Below are 18813 nucleotides of genomic sequence, written 5' to 3'. Positions count from 1 at the left end.
CACCAGGGCATGGAGCAGCATTTCAACCCAGCTAATCAGTCAGAGTGGGAGGAGGGTGACACACACCCACACACACACACACACACACACACACACACACACACACACACACACACACACACACACACACACACACACACTATTGAATATATGCACACAAGCACGCACAAACTATCTCTCTCTCTCACACACACACACACACACACACACACACACACACACACACACACACACACACACACACACACACACACACACACACACACACACACACCTCCAGGGGCCTCTCTCTCTCTCGGTGTACATCAGAGGGTCATGGTGGGGAATTAATCAAACCACACCCCTTTCTCCCTGCTCCTCCTAGCTGTGGCTCTGCAGAAGGGCCGAGGTCAAAGGTCAATCCCATTGGTCAGGCTTGGGAGTTTTAACCTCTGACCTTCCAGTGGAAACTGTGGCCGCTGGGTTTGGAGGTTGCGTCCTCATGTGTGTCATCCACATCAGCCAGGTCACATTCCCTCATTCTGAAGCCTTCACGGCTGCAACCAAGGGCGTCAAATGGGTATGGCATAGGATAATTCCTTTTAACAGGTCGTTCATGAAAGTCCTTGCGGTCTTGTTTCCAATGAGAACCTGTGAGCAATTAGGGGTTAAGAGTCTTGCTCAGGGACAAATTTCATTTCATCAACACATATGCTGGCCTGGCCTGGAATCGAACCTGGGGCAACCAGGGCCTCTGGCTCCCTAGGCGGGCTCACTAACCACTCAGCTATGGCCGCCTTCGCTTCGCGCTGTGTTTAGAGCTTGCAGAGTAAAAATAAGGAGATAAGAGATTTCTACCCAGCAACGATATACAGTATATATATGGCAGGTGCCATACCTTGGCTCCAGGAAAAAAATAGAGAAACAATATTTCTTTCTTTTTTTTCTTTCTTTCTTATTATTAAGAAAAACAATCATGAATAGTAGCTAGCCTAATGCGGGTGTAAGAGCACATTGTGTTTGTATTGTGTTATAGGCATTTCGGGAGTTTTGGGGCGTTTGACCCGCCAGAATGTTTTCCGCTGTGCTGCTTTGCCGCGCGCCCAGGATACGCGTCCCTTATTAGAATCTCTGGGAGTTGGCAACCCTGACCTTGCCATACCTTAGCTTTTGCCGAACTGATGCCACTTGGGTGCAACCGTTAATCGAAGGCATCGATTTAATAGATTTTAAATAATAATCGATTTGGATCAAATATATATTTTTCAAAATAGTGAAAATAGCAGCTATTTTTCTTAAGATGATTATGATTTAAAACGTTGACATATATCGTCCAAAACTGTTACTTTTCGGGATTCAAAATATCAAAAGTAGCAGATCTACGAGCTCAAAGTGTGTCGCTTCGCGCCGTGTTTAGAGCTTGCAGAGTAAAAATAAGGAGATAAGAGATTTCTACCCAGCAACGATATCAGGGACGTGCACAGATAGACTCTAGGTGATGCTAAAGCACCTGCCCTTTGCCCTCTTGACCACAAGTGCCCATTTGAAAAAAAGGAAAAAAAGTTGTTGTTTTTTCAGTTTACAGCAGGGGTCTTCAACAGGGGGTTCGGGACCCCTAGGGGGTCCTCAGAGTTACTACAGGGGTCCGCCAAATCTTTATGTGATATGATTTTTCTTTTTACCATAACCACTCGAAACCTAGCATCCCTTTTATGAGGAGAACTTTAGCCAAAAATAGCAGATCTACAAGCCCACAACGCCTCGCAGCGCGAGGCGTTGTGGGCTTGTAGATCGGCTATTTTTGGCTAAGAGGTATAGGTGTAGAGGGAAAAAAGAGCAGACCAAGTAAACAAAAGAAAGTATAACTTACTTGAGCACCTGCCCCTCAAAATGTCTGTGCACGCCACTGAACGATATACAGTATATATATTATTAATCAAAAAGTTTGATCAACAGAATAATAGTGATTGATAATATTCCATCAATAGGATATGAAATAGGAAATATGGGTGTGCATAATAAACGTCCCCCAACCTGCCCACCTCCCTCCCTCCCCCTTCCCCTCCTGGCCTTGGGGGCCCAGTGTAGATGCGGTGGCCCCGGGCCCCGGCCCCAGACAGCCCACTCCACTCCATGGTTTGGCACGGACCGGCCCCTGCTGCAGCCCTCTCACTGTTTCCAGCTTGAAGTGGCTCCCATGCAAACACATGGCTAACCGGCAGGGCTTCTCTTATTTAGTTGTCGGTCAAAAGCACTTAATAATATTCAGAAAGACAGAGCGACATATCGTCCCGCGCTTGCCAACAATACGTTTAATTCCTCCCTCTCCTCCCCGTCCCCCTTCTCTGAAAAATTCTCCCTTGACGGCACAGATGAAAAGGATCCGATATAGTTCAATAGTAAGATGTGCTTTTTTGAAAATAGTTTAGCTGACAAGTTATTAATATCGCAGACGAAACAGAGAGAGAAGAGCATAGACACAGACACAAGGGGAGCACTGACTGTGTTCATCTAGTGTGTACTCCAAATGGACATATTTTCACATACAATGCCCTGTGATGATCATAATCATAATAATCATGACAAGCAGTGTTAATTTTGACTGCAAATTCTGATTTAGTCTTAGTCTCTTGAATAACACACCATTTAGTTTTAGTCCCATTTTAGTCTTTTGAAATTGTTTAGTCTCTAGCCTTAGTCGACTAAATATCAAAACCTTAGTCTTAGTCAACAAAATTAACACTGATGTCAAGGACCCCCAAATTGATAATTATGTATTTGGCCGTGGACCCCCATCTGAAAAACTATTTGTGCCAGGGACCTCCAGAAGAAAAGATTTGAGTAAAAAAAAATCACTTTAAAAATATATATATATTCAAAGATTTGCACAAATCTTTAAGATTGTTCAAAAATAGCAAAAAAATGAAATATGATTAAAGTGGTCAATATGATTGGGACGCTATATTAACACATGTTGCTGGGGACCCCCTGGTACCCCCCCCAGAACCCCTGGGGGTCACCGGACCCCACTTTGAGAACCAATGGTATAGAGTACTGGATCTCAACGTTGGGTCCAGGAACCACATGGCCATATGGACCCTTATGGGTCTGTAACTCTGAGAGCATACGGATGGAACCAAATGGATCCTTACGGGTCCATTTGGTTCACTCTCAGGGCCCCATATCTTCCACCAGGTGCAGAACCATGTGCTCATAAATGGCCTATAGTAGAGTCTATAGTATAGAGTAATATCTCCAGACAGATTCTGCTTTGAGCACCACTGCCTTAAACATGTAGTGTTGTTGTTAGTAGGAATAAACACAGAAGCAACCGGGAGGAAGTGGACTAAGAAAAGGGAGGAGTAAAACCTGAGTTCCTGTTTTACACCAACAAAAAAAAAGGCGGTGCCCCCAGAGGCAAAAACAAAGGGGATTTTTTTTTTTTTTACAGAATGGGTTCCCAGATTGGAGTATTAGTAATTAGTGATGTGGCATACATACTGTACATACAGTATGACTAGCAGATTGATATGTAATAGAGTATTATATTAGTAACTATGATGTGGCACACATACAGTATGACTCTAACAGATTGATATGTAATAGAGTATATATTAGTAACTACTATGTGGCACACATACAGTATGACTCTAACAGATTGATATGTAATAGAGTATATATTAGTAACTACGATGTGGCACAAATACAGTATGACTCTAACAGATTGATATGTAATAGAGTATATATTAACCCATTAAGACCGGGAACGCATCTGTGTCATTTTAAGATTTCTTTGACTATTCAAAAAATAGCAGATCTACAAGCTCGTAGCGCGGCACCGAGTGCCGCGCTACGAGCTTGTGGATCTGCTATTTTTTGAAAAGTCGTGAAAATGTCTGCTATTTTTTGAATAGCCTAAAGACGTCTAAAAATGACACACAGATGCGTTCCCCGGCCTGGATGGGTTAACTATGATGTGGTACACATACAGTATGACTCTAACAGATTGATATGTCCTCAGTGGCCCGCATGCTGTCATCTCCGCCTCGGCTTTTTGAAGTTAAATAAACACCATGTCACAGGATCCTCACCATGCCACCCAGGCTCTGAAAGGATGTGTGCGCCTGTGTGTGTGTGTGTGTGTGTGTGTTCGTGTGTGTGTGGGTGTGTATGTGTGTGTTCACGTTTCTGCGCGCGTCTGCACGTGAGTGGCGACTGTGTGTGTGTGTGTGTGTGTGTGTGTGTGTGCCTGTGTGTGTCTGCGCCTCAGTGCGTGTCTGTGTGCGCGTCTGTGTCTATGCGTGAGTGTGTGTCTGTGTGCTCGTCTGTGTCTATGCGTGAGTGTGTGTCTGTGTGCGTCTGTGTCTATGCGTGAGTGTGTGTCTGTGTGCGTCTGTGTCTATGTGTGAGTGTGTGTCTGTGTGCTCGTCTGTGTCTATGTGTGAGTGCGTGTCTGTGTGCGCGTCTGTGTCTATGCGTGAGTGTGTGTCTGTGTGCGCGTCTGTGTCGATGCGTGAGTGTGTGTCTGTGTGCGTCTGTGTCTATGCGTGAGTGTGTGTCTGTGTGCGCGTCTGTGTCTATGCTTGAGTGTGTGTCTCGTGTGAGTGTGTAGATGTGTGTGTCTGTGTGCGCGTCTGCACGTGAGAGTGTGTCTGTGTGTGTGTTTGTATGCGTGCCTGTGGTCTTTGTGTCTATGGTTGGTTTTGTTTGTGAGTTATGTGCGTACATGTGTGTCTGTCTGTGTGTGTGTGTGTGTGTGTGTGTGTGTGCGTGCGTGCGTGTGTGTGTACGTGCCTGTAGTCACATCTTCATTTGACTGTGAGAGTGTAAAAACTGACACTCAAACCCACTGTTATGGGTCCATTTTTATACACGCCAAATTAACATCTTGTAGTGTGTGTGTGTGTGTGCGCGCGCGCGCACATGTGTGCATGTGTGGAAAGAGACGTGTGCACATACGCATTCCCTAACCGTGAGTGTGTCCATTTGTTCGAGCGTGCACATGCGTGCATCTGTGTGCTTACATATGTATGTGTGTGTGTGTGTGTGTGTGTGTGTGTGTGTGTGTGTGTGTGTGCATATGTGCGGATGTGCATGTGTGTGTGTGCATGCGTGTGCATGTGTTTGTGTGTTTGTGTGCGTGCGTGCGTGCGTGCGTGCGTGCGTGCGTGCGTGCGTGCGTGCACGTGTGTGTGTGTGTGTGTGTGTGTGTGTGTGTGTGTGTGTGTGTGTGTGTGTGTGTGTGCGCGTGCGTGCGTGCGTGCGTGCGTGCGCGTGTGTGCGTGCGTGCGTGCGTGTGTGCGTGTGTGTGTGTGTGTGTGACATGTTTGCCATGACAATGGCTTTGGGTGACAAATAGCACTGTGACGCACTTTGTCCCCTGGTCTTGATCCGGGCCATAATAAAAGACAGTGTTTCCCCTTTGAACATTTTAATTAAGGCCTGCTCATTCCGCCCATGCTGCGCTGTGCCGCGATGAGCTATGTACCGTACATGTTCAAGACAAACAAGGCCATCTTTTACGGGGTTAGACATCAAATACATGTCGTTTTATGTCACTGCTGCATGTCTGCATGTCGACTTTCATTATTTTCCACAAAAATAAAAAAAAACACAAAATCCATCTGGAATTTAAAGCCTGACTTATATATGCTGGGTTGGTGCCGGCGCGCAAACCGAGAAACAGAAGATCTACAAGGTCACGACGGCCTTTCAGATCTTCTGACACGGACGAGCGCCCAAAGTGTAAATCAGGCCTTTTAGATGGCTGTGTTTTGAAACAAAAAAGTCTGTCTGGCTGTTCGCTGTCAATAACAGCCCTGCAGACCCGGCCCGCGCATGTCTGTAATTTCAGTTCATGCTGTAATTATTAAAGCCCGTTTAGTCATTTTTCATGCGTTCGCGTTTGAAGCATAAGCTCTAAATAAGTTGATTTGGGTTTATGTGTTGTTTTAACACTTTAAGACTGGGAAACGCATCTGTGTCATCTTAAGATTTATTTTGGCTATTCAAAAATAGCAGATCTACAAGCTCATAGATCTGCTATTTTTGAAAAATCGTGAAAATATTGTGCAAATCTTTGAATATATATAACATTTTAAAGTGAGCACTTTTAACTCAAATCTTTGCTTCTGGGGATTCTACAAATGTCTTCTAAATCCTAACAGTGTTTTTTAAAAGGTATCTGGCCGTGGACCCCCCATCTCAAAATATTTTGTTCCAGGGACCCCCAGAAGTTATAACAGAGTTAAAAAAAAGTTTGCTATCAAAAATACATATTCAAAGATTTGCACATATTTTCCACGATTAAAAAAAAATGAGCAGATCTACAAGCTCATAGCGCGGCACTATCTGCTATTTTTGAATAGCCAAAGAAATCTTAAAAATGACACAGATGCGTTCCCGGTCTTAATGGGTTAAGAAAATGTACCCACAGAGCAACAAAAAAGAAATTGTCTGTGTCATCAAATTAGCTTTGACAGTGTAAGGAATGGACGGTTAGGGGTGTGTTTTACACACTCTCAGGGTTAAAGTAACACTAAGGATTTGAACAGTGCGGGATAATAAAACCTTGAGGAGAAGCCTCGCTCCTTTTTTTTCAGTTTGAGCAAAACACTGAATCAAAATGTAATTACTAGCACGACAAGCAACTATGATCCTAATTAAAGATTCTCCTTATTATTTTAATTGGTGTTGATTTTTGGTTTGCGCCATATAGCCTTCCAATAATTAATTTAGAGTTTAATATGTGAAAAGGGGAAGGGAATGTTGTGAATTAATGCATTTGTCAGATGGTGAATTCTCACTAATGATTCAAACTGTAGGTCTAACATATGAGACAGTGGTTCTCAAAAGTGGGATCTAAAGGGGACCCCCAGGTCCTTTGAGGGGGTCCCCAGCCAAATGTGTTAGCATCAAAATCTGTGTAAATATACATTGGCTATTTAAAAAAAAAAATGTAAAAAAAACAAATACAAAAATGTTAAAACGTTTGATTTTTTAAAACATCTTGTATGGGGGTCCCTGGTACAAAATATTTTCATATGGGGGAGTCCACGGCCAAATACATCATAATTTAGGGGTCCTTGACATGAAAATGGTTGAGAGCCTCTGCTGCAACTGCAATGTTTATCCACTAGAGGGAGTCTTCCATTGCAAAGAACGGTTCCCTGGGGAGTTGAACTTGACTCATGCTGCACTGTGTGAATGCGAACAGTTTGCTCAGGTCAAACTCTGTATAAAATTCACACCAATCTTTCACTAGTGTGACACTAACGAGGAGGAGGTTGTTCTAATTTCATTTGAAAGTCAAAAAGTCACAATTAATTTATCACCAGAAAAAAAAACATTAGTTAATATTACTCATTACATGTATCATTGCAATGTAATTCAGCATTCGGAAGAAAACAAATAAACCCATCATTATTCATTCAAGCACACTGAACATTGATACATAGTTTGGAGTCGTTGTCAGCAGGGCCCCCATTCTTTTCCAATTAGCCCTTATTTTATGACCATTACTGTTGTGGTCTAGTCAGCCGAGGAGGGCTAAGCCATCTGTACAGCGTGTTGCCACAGTGTTGCAACCTATAACAGCCTAGACTATAGGCCTATAAAAGGCCGTTTCAGATCGTTGCCTTCTTTAGTCTTTTCTGTACAACAACTACACGTGTTCAAGCCGAGAGCCTGGTCGTGGAAGCCCGTCCCATCTATTCCCCCACACAACACATCCATGCCGCAGGAGGAGGCGTGTATATAGACCTTTTGTTACCTGGGTTTAGTCTAACCCTACCTGTGGCTGCACTTGGTTACATGGGACCTGCAGTTTAACATGTCGTCAGAAGGCTGATCCGACCGAATCCACACGATCGGCGCTGTTACTGTATCACAGGAGGACAATTGAGGCTACTAAAGGAACAAATGTGATTTTTACGAGTTCAGCTGGCACTTTGCACAACAAAACAACAAAAAACAGGACGAATCCAGCCTTTTCCCCCAAAGCAAAGCTCCACTGGAGAACTCATTCACCTTTCCCAGCTCCGTCCGACCCTCTCTCTCTCTCTCTCTCTCTCTCTCTCTCAAGTTTCATTTTGGAATCCTTCAGCTAAAACCACCTTTCCAGGTTTGTCATCATCATCATCATCTCACCTGAGCGCTTTAAAAAAAAAAATTGGATCATGGATTTCGTGAAGATTACAAACAAGGCATTTGACGTCTGTGTCGCGGGAAACGACGGCCGATATTATAATACGTGCATCTGGAAAGGTTAATATATATATATATATATATCTAGGAGGAGAAACCCTGCCAATGTTGTGATCAACGCAGAGAGAGACTGTCTGGCCTCTGCTGCACATAGTGGGAATGATCATAATGCACAGACCCCTCCGAAAGTGGACTTTATACGTGTTCCTGTGCTTTGGCATCATATATCTGAGGATTGGGTGAGTCTCTGTCTTTGATTTTGAACCATGTCATTATTGCTGTCTGTCTGTGTTTGCATGATGTTGCGCAAAACATGATTATCAAACGCAGTGTGGCACTGTGGCAATTATAATTAGCTACCACACACACACACACACACACACACACACACACACACACACACACACACACACACACACACACACACACACACACACACACACACACACACACACACACACACACACACAATTTAAATCATATTATAGTGGACATCAGTAACCCATAATATGTCCTTATCAACTTTAAAGCATAATTTCCCAGCAGGTGTTTTGCAGTTGAACGGCAAGTAAACATTTCCTCCCCAAAATTATATCTAGCCTATATGGACAGTGGTGTAAAGTAACTAAGTACATGTACTCAAGTACTGTACTTGTGTATTTTCTATATTTTTATTCTACTCCACTACATCTCGGATCCAAATATTGTACTTTTTTACTCCACTGCATTTATTTGAAAACTTTAGTTACGTTGTATTTAGATTATTATTACAAAACATATGCATTGTGAGCTTGCAGATCTGCTATTTTCAAAATATATATTTTAATACATGGGACCTTCTGCACATAGGCCTACTTTGACTTTTGGTACTTTAAGTATATTTTGATGCCAATACTTTTGCACTTTTACTCAAGGACTTCTACTTGTAAGAGAGCATACATTGCAGTATTGATACTTTTACTTAAGTAAAAAAATGGGAGAACTTCTTCCATCAACCATCACTGCCTATGGAAAGCGTCGTGGTGGGCCTATAATGTATGATATATTAAATGGGGGTCAGACGATAGTTGTCCTGTAAGCTATACCAGGCCTTTTTATATTCACTTTTATTGTCAGTATAGGCTACACCGTTGGTTCTCAAAGTGGGGTCCGGGGACCCCCAGGGGTCCTTATATAGGGGGGTTCCAGGGGGTACCCAGATAAATGGATAGTTAGGCACCAAATGGACCCTATGTGGCTGTAACTCTGAGAGTGTACAAATGGAACCAAATGGTTACGGGTCCATTTGGTTCCATTTGTACACTCAAGAGTTATGGTGGTCCGTGGTCTAATGCAGGGGTTCTCAAAGTGGGGTCCGGGGACCCCAAAGGGCCTATAGGCTATATCAGTTATTTAAAAAGAAAGAATGTTGGATTTTTTAGATTTCTTTTTTTAAATATTATTTTTGACATTTTTTTTTAAAACGTTTTGAATATTTGTTGACATTTTAACCACCACACATTTTGTAAGGGGTCCTTGGCAAAACATCTTTTCAGATGCAGGGTCCGCGGCCAGATAGGGGTCCTCCTTGACATGAAAAGGTTTGAGACACTGTCAGTGTGTTGTGTGTTCTCCTGCTTTGCCTTTTGTCTGGGCAGATCATTTGAGCCGCTGTCTCTCTGCATACCTTCATTAATAGCGGCGGTGAGCAGACACACACACCGAGTTGTATTTCCACATTCCATCGGCCAGACGGAGTCTTTTACCTGTTTTGCAATAGCTCACCTGGATGCATAATAAACAGAACACCGAGGAATTCTATATCCCCACGCTTTCCTCTACTGCCCCCAACCAGCTTAATACTGTAGCACACTGCATGCATGGCCACTGAAGTGTTGTCTATTACACCAGCTTATAGGCTACTGTAGCACACTGAAGTGTTATTATGAAGCCTGGACATTATACTGTACAGGCATGGAGTGAGAGGAGTGGGCCTTTTGCGCAAAAGGCGCACAACGGCCCAGTTGAGCAGAATGGCTATTTTTATTTTTTCTTTCAAGGACCCCCAGTTTGATATGAATAAGGCCACGTGCCTCAATTTGATATCTTGTTTATCTATCTATCTATCTATCTATCTATCTATCTATCTATCTATCTATCTATCTATCTATCTATCCATCCATCTCCGAGAGCCCAGTCTCTCAACTCGCAGCGAACCGTGCATCTTAAAAAAAAACGTCAAGTTCCAGTGATGATCATATCAAATGACATGTATAGCTCAAGTAAGGGGGGGGGGGAGAGAAAAAGTCGTTCACACATTGGCCCATCTTACTATTTATCAAGCTGAACTGGGTTAGATCATTCCCGTATAACCCAGGGACAAATCTGTCATGATACCCTCTTCATTTACAGTGACTGGAGCGTCTACAGGTGACGAAGGACATGCTTGGGCTGCAGCCATACAAGCCCTTCCACTCCTTACCAAAAAAAAAACATGCGACAGATTTCTTTCCAAGTATCAAAGAGTGCCAGGAATATTATAACTATTATCTCCAACAACTAACAGTAGCTGCCATCATTATAAAAACAAAAGCCTCGTCTATATGAGCGGTTTTATAAGTTAATAACTGTTTGTCACTTCAGCACCACGTGCCAAAGGGTAGCAGTCCAGCAACAACAACAAAAAGGAGATTGGAATGTAAGAATTTTTTGCGTGTTTTGGCAGGGCTGTCACGATTACACATTTAAGGCCATGATTAATTGTCCCATAAATAATTGCGATTAATTGTGTTGTTGGCATTGAAACATGAATAGATTGTTTTACATTTTATTTCTGTTAGTTTTTTTTTATTTGCTTAATAATCAAACTGCACTACAGGGCAGATATATGACAAATAACTTAAATTACTGACACATTTAATCATTTTATATAAAAAATGTTTGAAAATACCTCACCTACAAGCTGATCGAAGAAACAGCTGATCTACAAACAAGCTTACAACAGGTCACGAATGTAAGCTTGTAGATCAGCTATTTCTGCTATTTTTGGAAGATGTTTGAAAACATGTTTTTTTCAACATGGAAACGATTGACGATTATGACAAAAAAATAAAATAATCGCGATCATCTCAAATAATTGCGATTAGGTGATTGTGTCATAATCCTGACAGGCCTAAGTGTTGGTGTGTGAATGAATGGGTGCTGAGGTTTTGGAGTGCTCACTGCATGCTTGCCCCCACGCAGCCAGTGTCTGTTTTGTTTGTTTATACTTTTTTTGGCTGGCGGGTTCGTGGATGAATGAATGAAACGAATGTCTGTCCAGTCCAGGCAGAGTGGATCTAGTGGATCAGTGTCACTGCATTGTCCTGTTTGTGGCTGCAAAGTGGGCGGATAGCAGCATAGTCTCTCTCTCTCTCTCTCTCTCTCCACTCCCCTGCCCAATGGCATCAGGCACTGACTCTCATGAGAGTGTGGAGGAGAAAGACACACACGCACACACGCACACACACACGCACACACACACACACACACACACACACACACACACACACACACACACACACACACACACACACTCTCTCTCTCCCTCTCTCCTTTGCCATCCAGAAAAATCCCTTAAAAAACCATCATCATTCCATGCTCGGATCGGGGGGAACCACATTTCTGTAACTAGTCCTCTCTATATGCTGCCGTAGACATCATGACAGAGCCAATCCGGCCCTGCAGTGGGAGCTCGGAGCTGCATATTAGTAGCGACCAACACCGCGAGCCTCTGGCCGCCTGACGCGTCGCTCCAAGCGGACAGGAGGGAGACACTCACCGCGCCGATCTCTCTTTTTTTTGTGGAGCTTATTAGAAAAAGGATATTAGAGAGGATCGCGCATCAGCCCGGCCCCCGGGGAGGGATATTATTACGGAGTTCATCTTTTTTTTATGTGTGATCCTTCTTCTTTTTTTCTTATAATTCTTGCCTTTTTCTCCACTCTGAAGTGACAAAAAAGTGGCATTTTGTGTTCAATGTCATCATGATCATCTTCTCGTCGCGCAGTGTACTGCTGTCAGTTTACTATCCTCAGATCTTCCTCATCCTCACGAGTGGCAGCTACCTGTAAGTGATCTGATTCAAACTTTTTTTTCTCTCTCTCTCTCTTAATTTCATTCCATTTCAAGGTGGGAGTGAGTGGGACCCCCCCGAATCTAATACTGTACAATCTTAAAAGTGTATTTAACACTCTCAGATAGCAGATCTACAAGCTCAGCTTGTAGATTGGCTATCTGATAGTGTTACCAAATGGAACCAAATGGTTCCATTCACGCACCCTCTCTCAGAGATATAGCCTACAGACCTGTGAAGTATAGACGCAATTAGCCGGTCGCATAATTAACTCCAGTGTGTGTGTGTGTGTGTGTGTGTGTGTGTGTGTGTGTGTGTGTGTGTGTGTGTGTGTGTGTGTGTGTGTGTGTGTGTGTGTGTGTGTGTGTGTGATCACGCGCGCGTGCGTGCGCACCAGAGAAAGCCCACATGCATGATGAATTTGGGTTTAACTCCATGGTTTGCTTTAGAATTCCTTGTTTGCTCCTTGTCTCTCAAAGATAAAATGCAGGTGGGATACATAATTATGGTTAATATTTTTTTAGTGAAGTAGCAGCTATTCATCATCAAACTCTTAGGATATAGGACAGTGATGAGTGCGCACTTCGCAATTTCGATTTTTACGCAATTTTAAATGTGTCACACATTTGTAGATGTTATGTGCTATACATAATAACCCAGTGAGCTTTCCACGTGGGATCACAGTAATTAGTTGCTAAGCAGTATATAGCACTGACATGCTTCCTACAGGTGGATATAGAAGCGCTATAGCCCATATAGACACAGTGGTGTAAAGTAACTAAGTACATGTACTCAAGCACTGCTTGTACTTAAGTACAATTTTGAGGTATTTTCTTTTTTACTTTACTGGAGTATTTCCAATTTTCTGTACTTTTACTTCTACTCCACTTCATCTCAGAGGCAGATATTGTACTTTTTTACTTTACAATAATTAGAAAACTCCAGCATAGTTACGTTGTAGATTTTGATTATTATTACAAAACATAGATTACCCCCTATATAGCCTACATTTCCCATTTGAAAATAGCAGATCTACAAGCTTGCGAGGCATTGTGAGCTTGTATTTGCTATTTTCAAATGATTTTTATAGTCTACGTTTGAAAACTTGAAATGGGACATTCTGCATAATGAGCACTTTCTACCTCTGGTACTTTTAAGCTACATTTTGATGCCAGTATATTTTTTTCTACTTTTTTTACACAAGTACATTTTGAAATCCGGTACTTTTACTTGTAACAGAGTATTTCTACACCGCGGTATTGATACTTTTACTTAAGTAAAAAAAGAAAAAAGTGAGTACTTTTTCCACCACTGGCCACAGAGTGGCAGAGATGTTCAAGACAATTAGATTGTGTCATAGTGGAGACTGAGAGAGGAGAAACATGGGGCAGCTTTTAGAGCATGATGCGAGCCTCTCTGTTACCTGTCACAACTTGTGGAAGGATTACGTTTATGCATTACATCACCGCCGTCTAATTCTCAGTATTCCTAACTTATAATTTCACAGGCCACATCTTAAACAAGCGGAATAAAAACATCTTCCTGCGACTGCTACACGTGATTGACACCATAATATGTTGTGGCTTTGAATTAAACGAGAAATAGTCTTGCGAGGGGGGGGATGTTGGCTTTCTTAACCCATTCAGACCTGGCTGGCTGAGGCCTGATTCTTTATTGCACAAGTCTTCAAGTTTTTTTTTGAAAATAGCAGATCTACAAGCTCGTAGCACGGCACGCTATGAGCTTGTAGATCTGCTATTTTTTAATAGCCAAAACAAATCTAAATTGACACATGTTTTCCTTAAGACCTGAGGCCAATTCTATCTCATGTTGCTATAATATCAGTGGTTCTCAAACGTTTTGATGTCAAGGACCCCCAAAATGATATGTATTTGGCCGCCGACCCCCATCTGAAAATATGTTGTTCCAGGGACCCCCAGAAGCAAAGATAAAACATGTTTGCTTTAAAAAAATATATATATTTATTCAAAGTTTTGCACTCATTTTCATGATTTTCCAAAAATAGCAGATCTACAAGCTCATAGCGCGCCACTTCGTGCCGCGCTATAAGCTTTTAGATCTGCTTGTAGATCTTGTAGAGCTTGTAGATCTGCAGGGAGCTTGAAGATCTGCTATTTTTGAACAGCCAAAAGTATAAAAAAATAATGGTTAAAGTGGTTAAAATCTAAAATGACACGGATGTTTTCCCGGTCTTAATGGGCTAAAGCCTTCCAAAAAGAATTTCTCAACCATGCTCCCTTTCTTCCTCCCGTTTGACTGTGAGGAGACCCTAAACCTGATGCTGAAATAGATGTGGTTTTTGGTTTCAGTTAAAAGTGGGGAGCTACGGCTAAGTTTAGTGTTGGGTTTGCACATTAAAAACTACATACCATTGTTTGTTTTGATAATTTCTAAAATATGCTTTATGTTCGGCGTTTTCGCCGTTGAAAAAAAAAAAGATACGTTTGAAGGAGAACCTTTAAACCGTGGATTAAGGGAAAAGGAATGCGATATTATACACCCCCCCCCCCTCACCCCCACCCCCCCATCCTCACAAAAGTATTCTGCAGTCTCTCATTACAAGATCCGCAGCTAATGTTTAGGCGTGTTAAACTCACAGTGAAACGTGCAGAGAGCTGCATGGGTGGCTAGATGAGCCGTCAACACACGTTACGGGGGGCGTTTAGAGACCGAGCGCTGGTTTCAACACCTCACCTCACGCAGCAGCACCCATGGGAATCATTTGTAATAGTAGCTAAAAAGTTAATATAATATATGCACCTTGTTCTATTTGAACATGAAGCCAACATTAGTCTCAAACGTTTTTTTTTCAAAATACAATGTGCATGCAATTTTAGAATGGAATCATGAATAACACTTAGATCAATCCCTTGTTGTTTTTCAGGGACCCCCAGAAGCACAGATTTGTGTTACAAATGTTCGCTTTAAAAATATATGTATTCAAAGATTTTCACACATTTTCATGATTTTTCAAAAATAGCAGATCTACAAGCTCGTAGCGCGGCACTCGGTGCCGCGCTATGAGCTTGTAGATCTGCTATTTTTGAATAGCCAAAGTGTAAAATAATGTTTTTTTAGCTCAAATGAAAAAGTGACACAGATGTGCTTATTGTTAGAACAGCCGATTTTGTCTAGGGGAGTTCTGGAAGTAGACTATTTCTCTCCATATTAGAAGCAAGCAATTGGAGTTCAGTGGATTTCTCTATAGCTGTAATTGTGTAATAAGGGATTGTGGGCGTGCATCTGTTCATGTCTCTGCATTTGAACGTGCAACTTGTCTAGCTTCTCACGGGGCTGAAATCTTTTGCAAAACTTCTGATTTTTAAAATGTCTTATACGTTATAGGATTCATTGCTGACTAGTTTGAAGCATTCGCGGCAGCATTTTCTTTTTTTAGTAATTTTAACTTTTGGTTTTATTTCAGTGATGGTGCTGGTGCTATAATGAGTGTATTTTTCTTTGCATCACTTGATACATCAGGTCAACATTTAGGTCATTAGTAAAACAATTTGTTTTAGCATTAATTGTCATTGGTGTAACTTTAGGCCAACAGCTCAATAGCTGGGTGTACGTTGTGAATATTAGCTGTTTGAACAGATAGCTTCTATATTTGTGACTATATCAGTCCCCAAGCTGCTGGCATACACACACACACAGTCATCGCTAAGCAAACAGAATGTGCTCTTTGATGATGCAGTGATTTAAAAGCTTAGCTGTGGAATTTTCTGTTTTGCATTGTCTGATGGTCTGGGTCGCTGCCTGATGGCCTAATAGAACATTGGTTCTGTGAATTAGCAGGTGTACCAAACCAAGTGACACAGGGTGACACTTTATCACACCTCAAATTAATAAAACATCACGAATACTCTGTCCTGAAGTCCTGGAGCCGACCATGAAAATATCAGCCGATAAGAATGACTATAAACCATTTTCACCCACACGTTCCCATTTTGGGCATACCATTATAGGTGGTGTTCCGAAATGTTCCACATTCCGCGGCACCGAGTGCCGCGCTAGGAGCTTGTAGATCTGCTATTTTTGAAAAATCGTGAAAATGTGTGCAAATCCTTGAATATTATATTGTTTTAAAGCGAACGTTTTAAACTCAAATCTTTGCTTCTGGGGGGTCCCTGGAACAACATATTTTGAGATGGGGCTCGGCGGCCAAATACATATAACTTTGGGGGTCCTTGACATGAAAAAGTTTGAGCACCACTGATATAGAAACATACGTTTTTCAGAATACTCTTTTGTAGAATCGGCTTCAGGTCTTAAAGGGTTAAGTGGTTAAAAGTCGATTTGATCACAATGAGAATTAGAAACATTTTTACTGCACTGCATCAGGCTCACACAGGCAGTTGGCTTTGACACATAGCATTAAAACGATTAACGCAGCGCTGCCAACAAATGACACACAACCACTGGACTCACACAGACACTGCAGAACACACGATGAAACAGCACACTAATATACACTTGACAACAGACACAGCACAGCGCTCACAGACAGCGCGGCTAGGAGAGATGCATGACGATGTACTGGCCTGCAAACGGAGCGCTTTGAGATCAACGCAATAATCTATAGCTTTGTCATCAGCCTGGCGCAATTCAAGCCGGCTCTGTTCAACTTCTGTCATTCGTCCTACACTCAATTTATCCCGACTGAATGACAAGTGACTGACTGACTGACTGACTGTACAGACCTGACTTTATGGAAAACACACGAATGAGATGTTATAAAGGTCGATGCAGGCCAGTGGTTCTCGAAAGTGGGGTCTGAGGACCCCCAGGGTTACTCGAGGGGGTTCCAGGGGGTCCCCCAGCAAAGTGAGTTAATATAGCGCCAACATGCGGTTTAACCACTATAACCCTATATACATGAAAATGGCAGATCTACAAGCTTACAGCGTGTCATGATGTGATTTACAAGCACTTTGAGCTTGTAGATCTGCTATTTCAAAAGAATCTTGAAAAAGAATGTGTCAAATTCTGAATATTTTTTAAATCATTTTAACAACACAAATCTTGTATGGGGGTCCCTGGCACAAAATGTAATTCAGATGGCGGGGGAGTCCGCAGCCACATACATATTAATTTGGGGGTCCTTGACATGACAAAGTTTGAGAACCACTGATGTTAGGTCATGGCAGAGGAGGGTCAGGGAACGTCAGCGCGGTTTGCGTGACGTGTTCCACAACGTGGGGCCGTGTGGCGTGTGGAAGAAAAGAGGGTTTCAAAACACGCAAAGGGGCCCGGAATAGGATGTTAAACAAGACACACCTGTCCTGTGTGTCACACATATTTTTAACCTGTACCACTTGTCCATAACTATTTCAATGTATTATAGTTATTACTTTTGCTTATAGAAGTTGACAGGTAAAGTTACGGTTAAGTCTCTTGTTGTGGTGCAACTCAATTCAATTCAACAAACAAACAAGCAAAGTCAACCGGATTAGTTAATTCAACGAAACAAACTGTTCTCAAAAGGTTATATCGTCTCTGTCGGGTGGAAACCTCATATGTCCAAAACTATTACTTTTCAGCGTTTAGATTCAAAAGCATCAAAAGCAGCAGATCCACAAGCTCGAAACGCGTCGCTTCGCGCCGCGTTTCGAGCTTGTAGATCTGCTACTTTTGATGCTTTTGTGTAACACTGTAGTATGATCAAGTAGGGCTTTAATTTATGAAAAAACGAAAAAAGTTAGAATATGGCGGTTTCTGCCCGACATCAACGATATACGTGAACGCAGCAACCATCACAAATCGGGTATCATCTCAGGGTCTCGACGGCTTCTTGCTCGACGGAGCAGACCATGAGACTGTGTGAACAAAACCTCCGTTCTGTAAGAGATACATGCCTCGTTGCAGTTCTACGGTTTCATTTGAACATGTGGCTTTGAATTTTTTAGATTTATTTTCTTCTGTCTTTGGCGGAGACAGTCAATCACAAACCGGACCCGGGGAGCGTTTGGTGGTTGACTATAATACGAGCGATTCACATCTTTTGTTTTCTGAGTGGATCCGGGGGGCAACGTTTTGGAATTATCTTCTTGGGAATCGAACAGAAATATGTGTGATCGTCTGGGAAAGAGAGCTCTCCTCCGAGCGATTCTTCTGAAGGGGGATCCACAGAATTGAGCCTGTCTCTATTCTTTCCACTATCTTTCCCTTCTATCAACCCCCGGTCTTTTTCAAGTCCTCTCTCTCTCTCTCTCTCTGTCTCTCTTTCTCTCGTTGCCTTTTTTGTGCTGACACACAACTTGCTTGCGTCGGCCTGCCTCGCTTGTGGTGAAACCCTTGGAGGGCCGACGTCATACTTCAAAGCTGGCATTCGCCTCCGCAACTCGTTTATGTCTCCTTCGCCCCGCTGACATGTTTGAAAAGTATGTATCTGCAGGGTTCAGGACTGGTTATAAACAACGTTTTGCTGGTGAAAGGCCCGGGTTTTTGTTTAGCTGTGTATTCCGTGTGTTTTTTTTTTTTTTGGCTCTCGCTTGCGGTCGCAAACCCATCTT

The 18813-nt window shown here is 42.4% G+C and overlaps 1 protein-coding gene across 2 annotated transcripts in view; it reads left to right on the top strand.

Annotated features, from left to right (window-relative positions):
• Window positions 1-7834: 7834 nt before the first annotated feature.
• Window positions 7835-18813, top strand: part of LOC311047491 (protein Wnt-7b) — a 70027-nt gene continuing 59048 nt past the window's right edge. Inside the window, exon 1 of one of the 2 annotated variants that reach the window (XM_084060223.1) lies at window positions 7835-8423. In XM_084060223.1, the coding sequence (XP_083916349.1) occupies window positions 8344-8423 (80 nt within the window). In that variant the 5' untranslated portion in view covers window positions 7835-8343. Of the gene's footprint in view, window positions 8424-12140; window positions 12272-18813 lie in introns of those variants that run through there. The other variant, XM_084060222.1, reaches the window with a different exon arrangement.

This window comes from Gymnoscopelus microlampas, assembly GCF_963454915.1.
Source record: "Gymnoscopelus microlampas genome assembly, chromosome: 6".
NCBI classification, from domain to species: domain Eukaryota; kingdom Metazoa; phylum Chordata; class Actinopteri; order Myctophiformes; family Myctophidae; genus Gymnoscopelus; species Gymnoscopelus microlampas.
The sequence above is the reverse complement of the archived record's forward strand: the minus strand, read 5'-3'. Positions and strand labels throughout refer to the sequence as shown.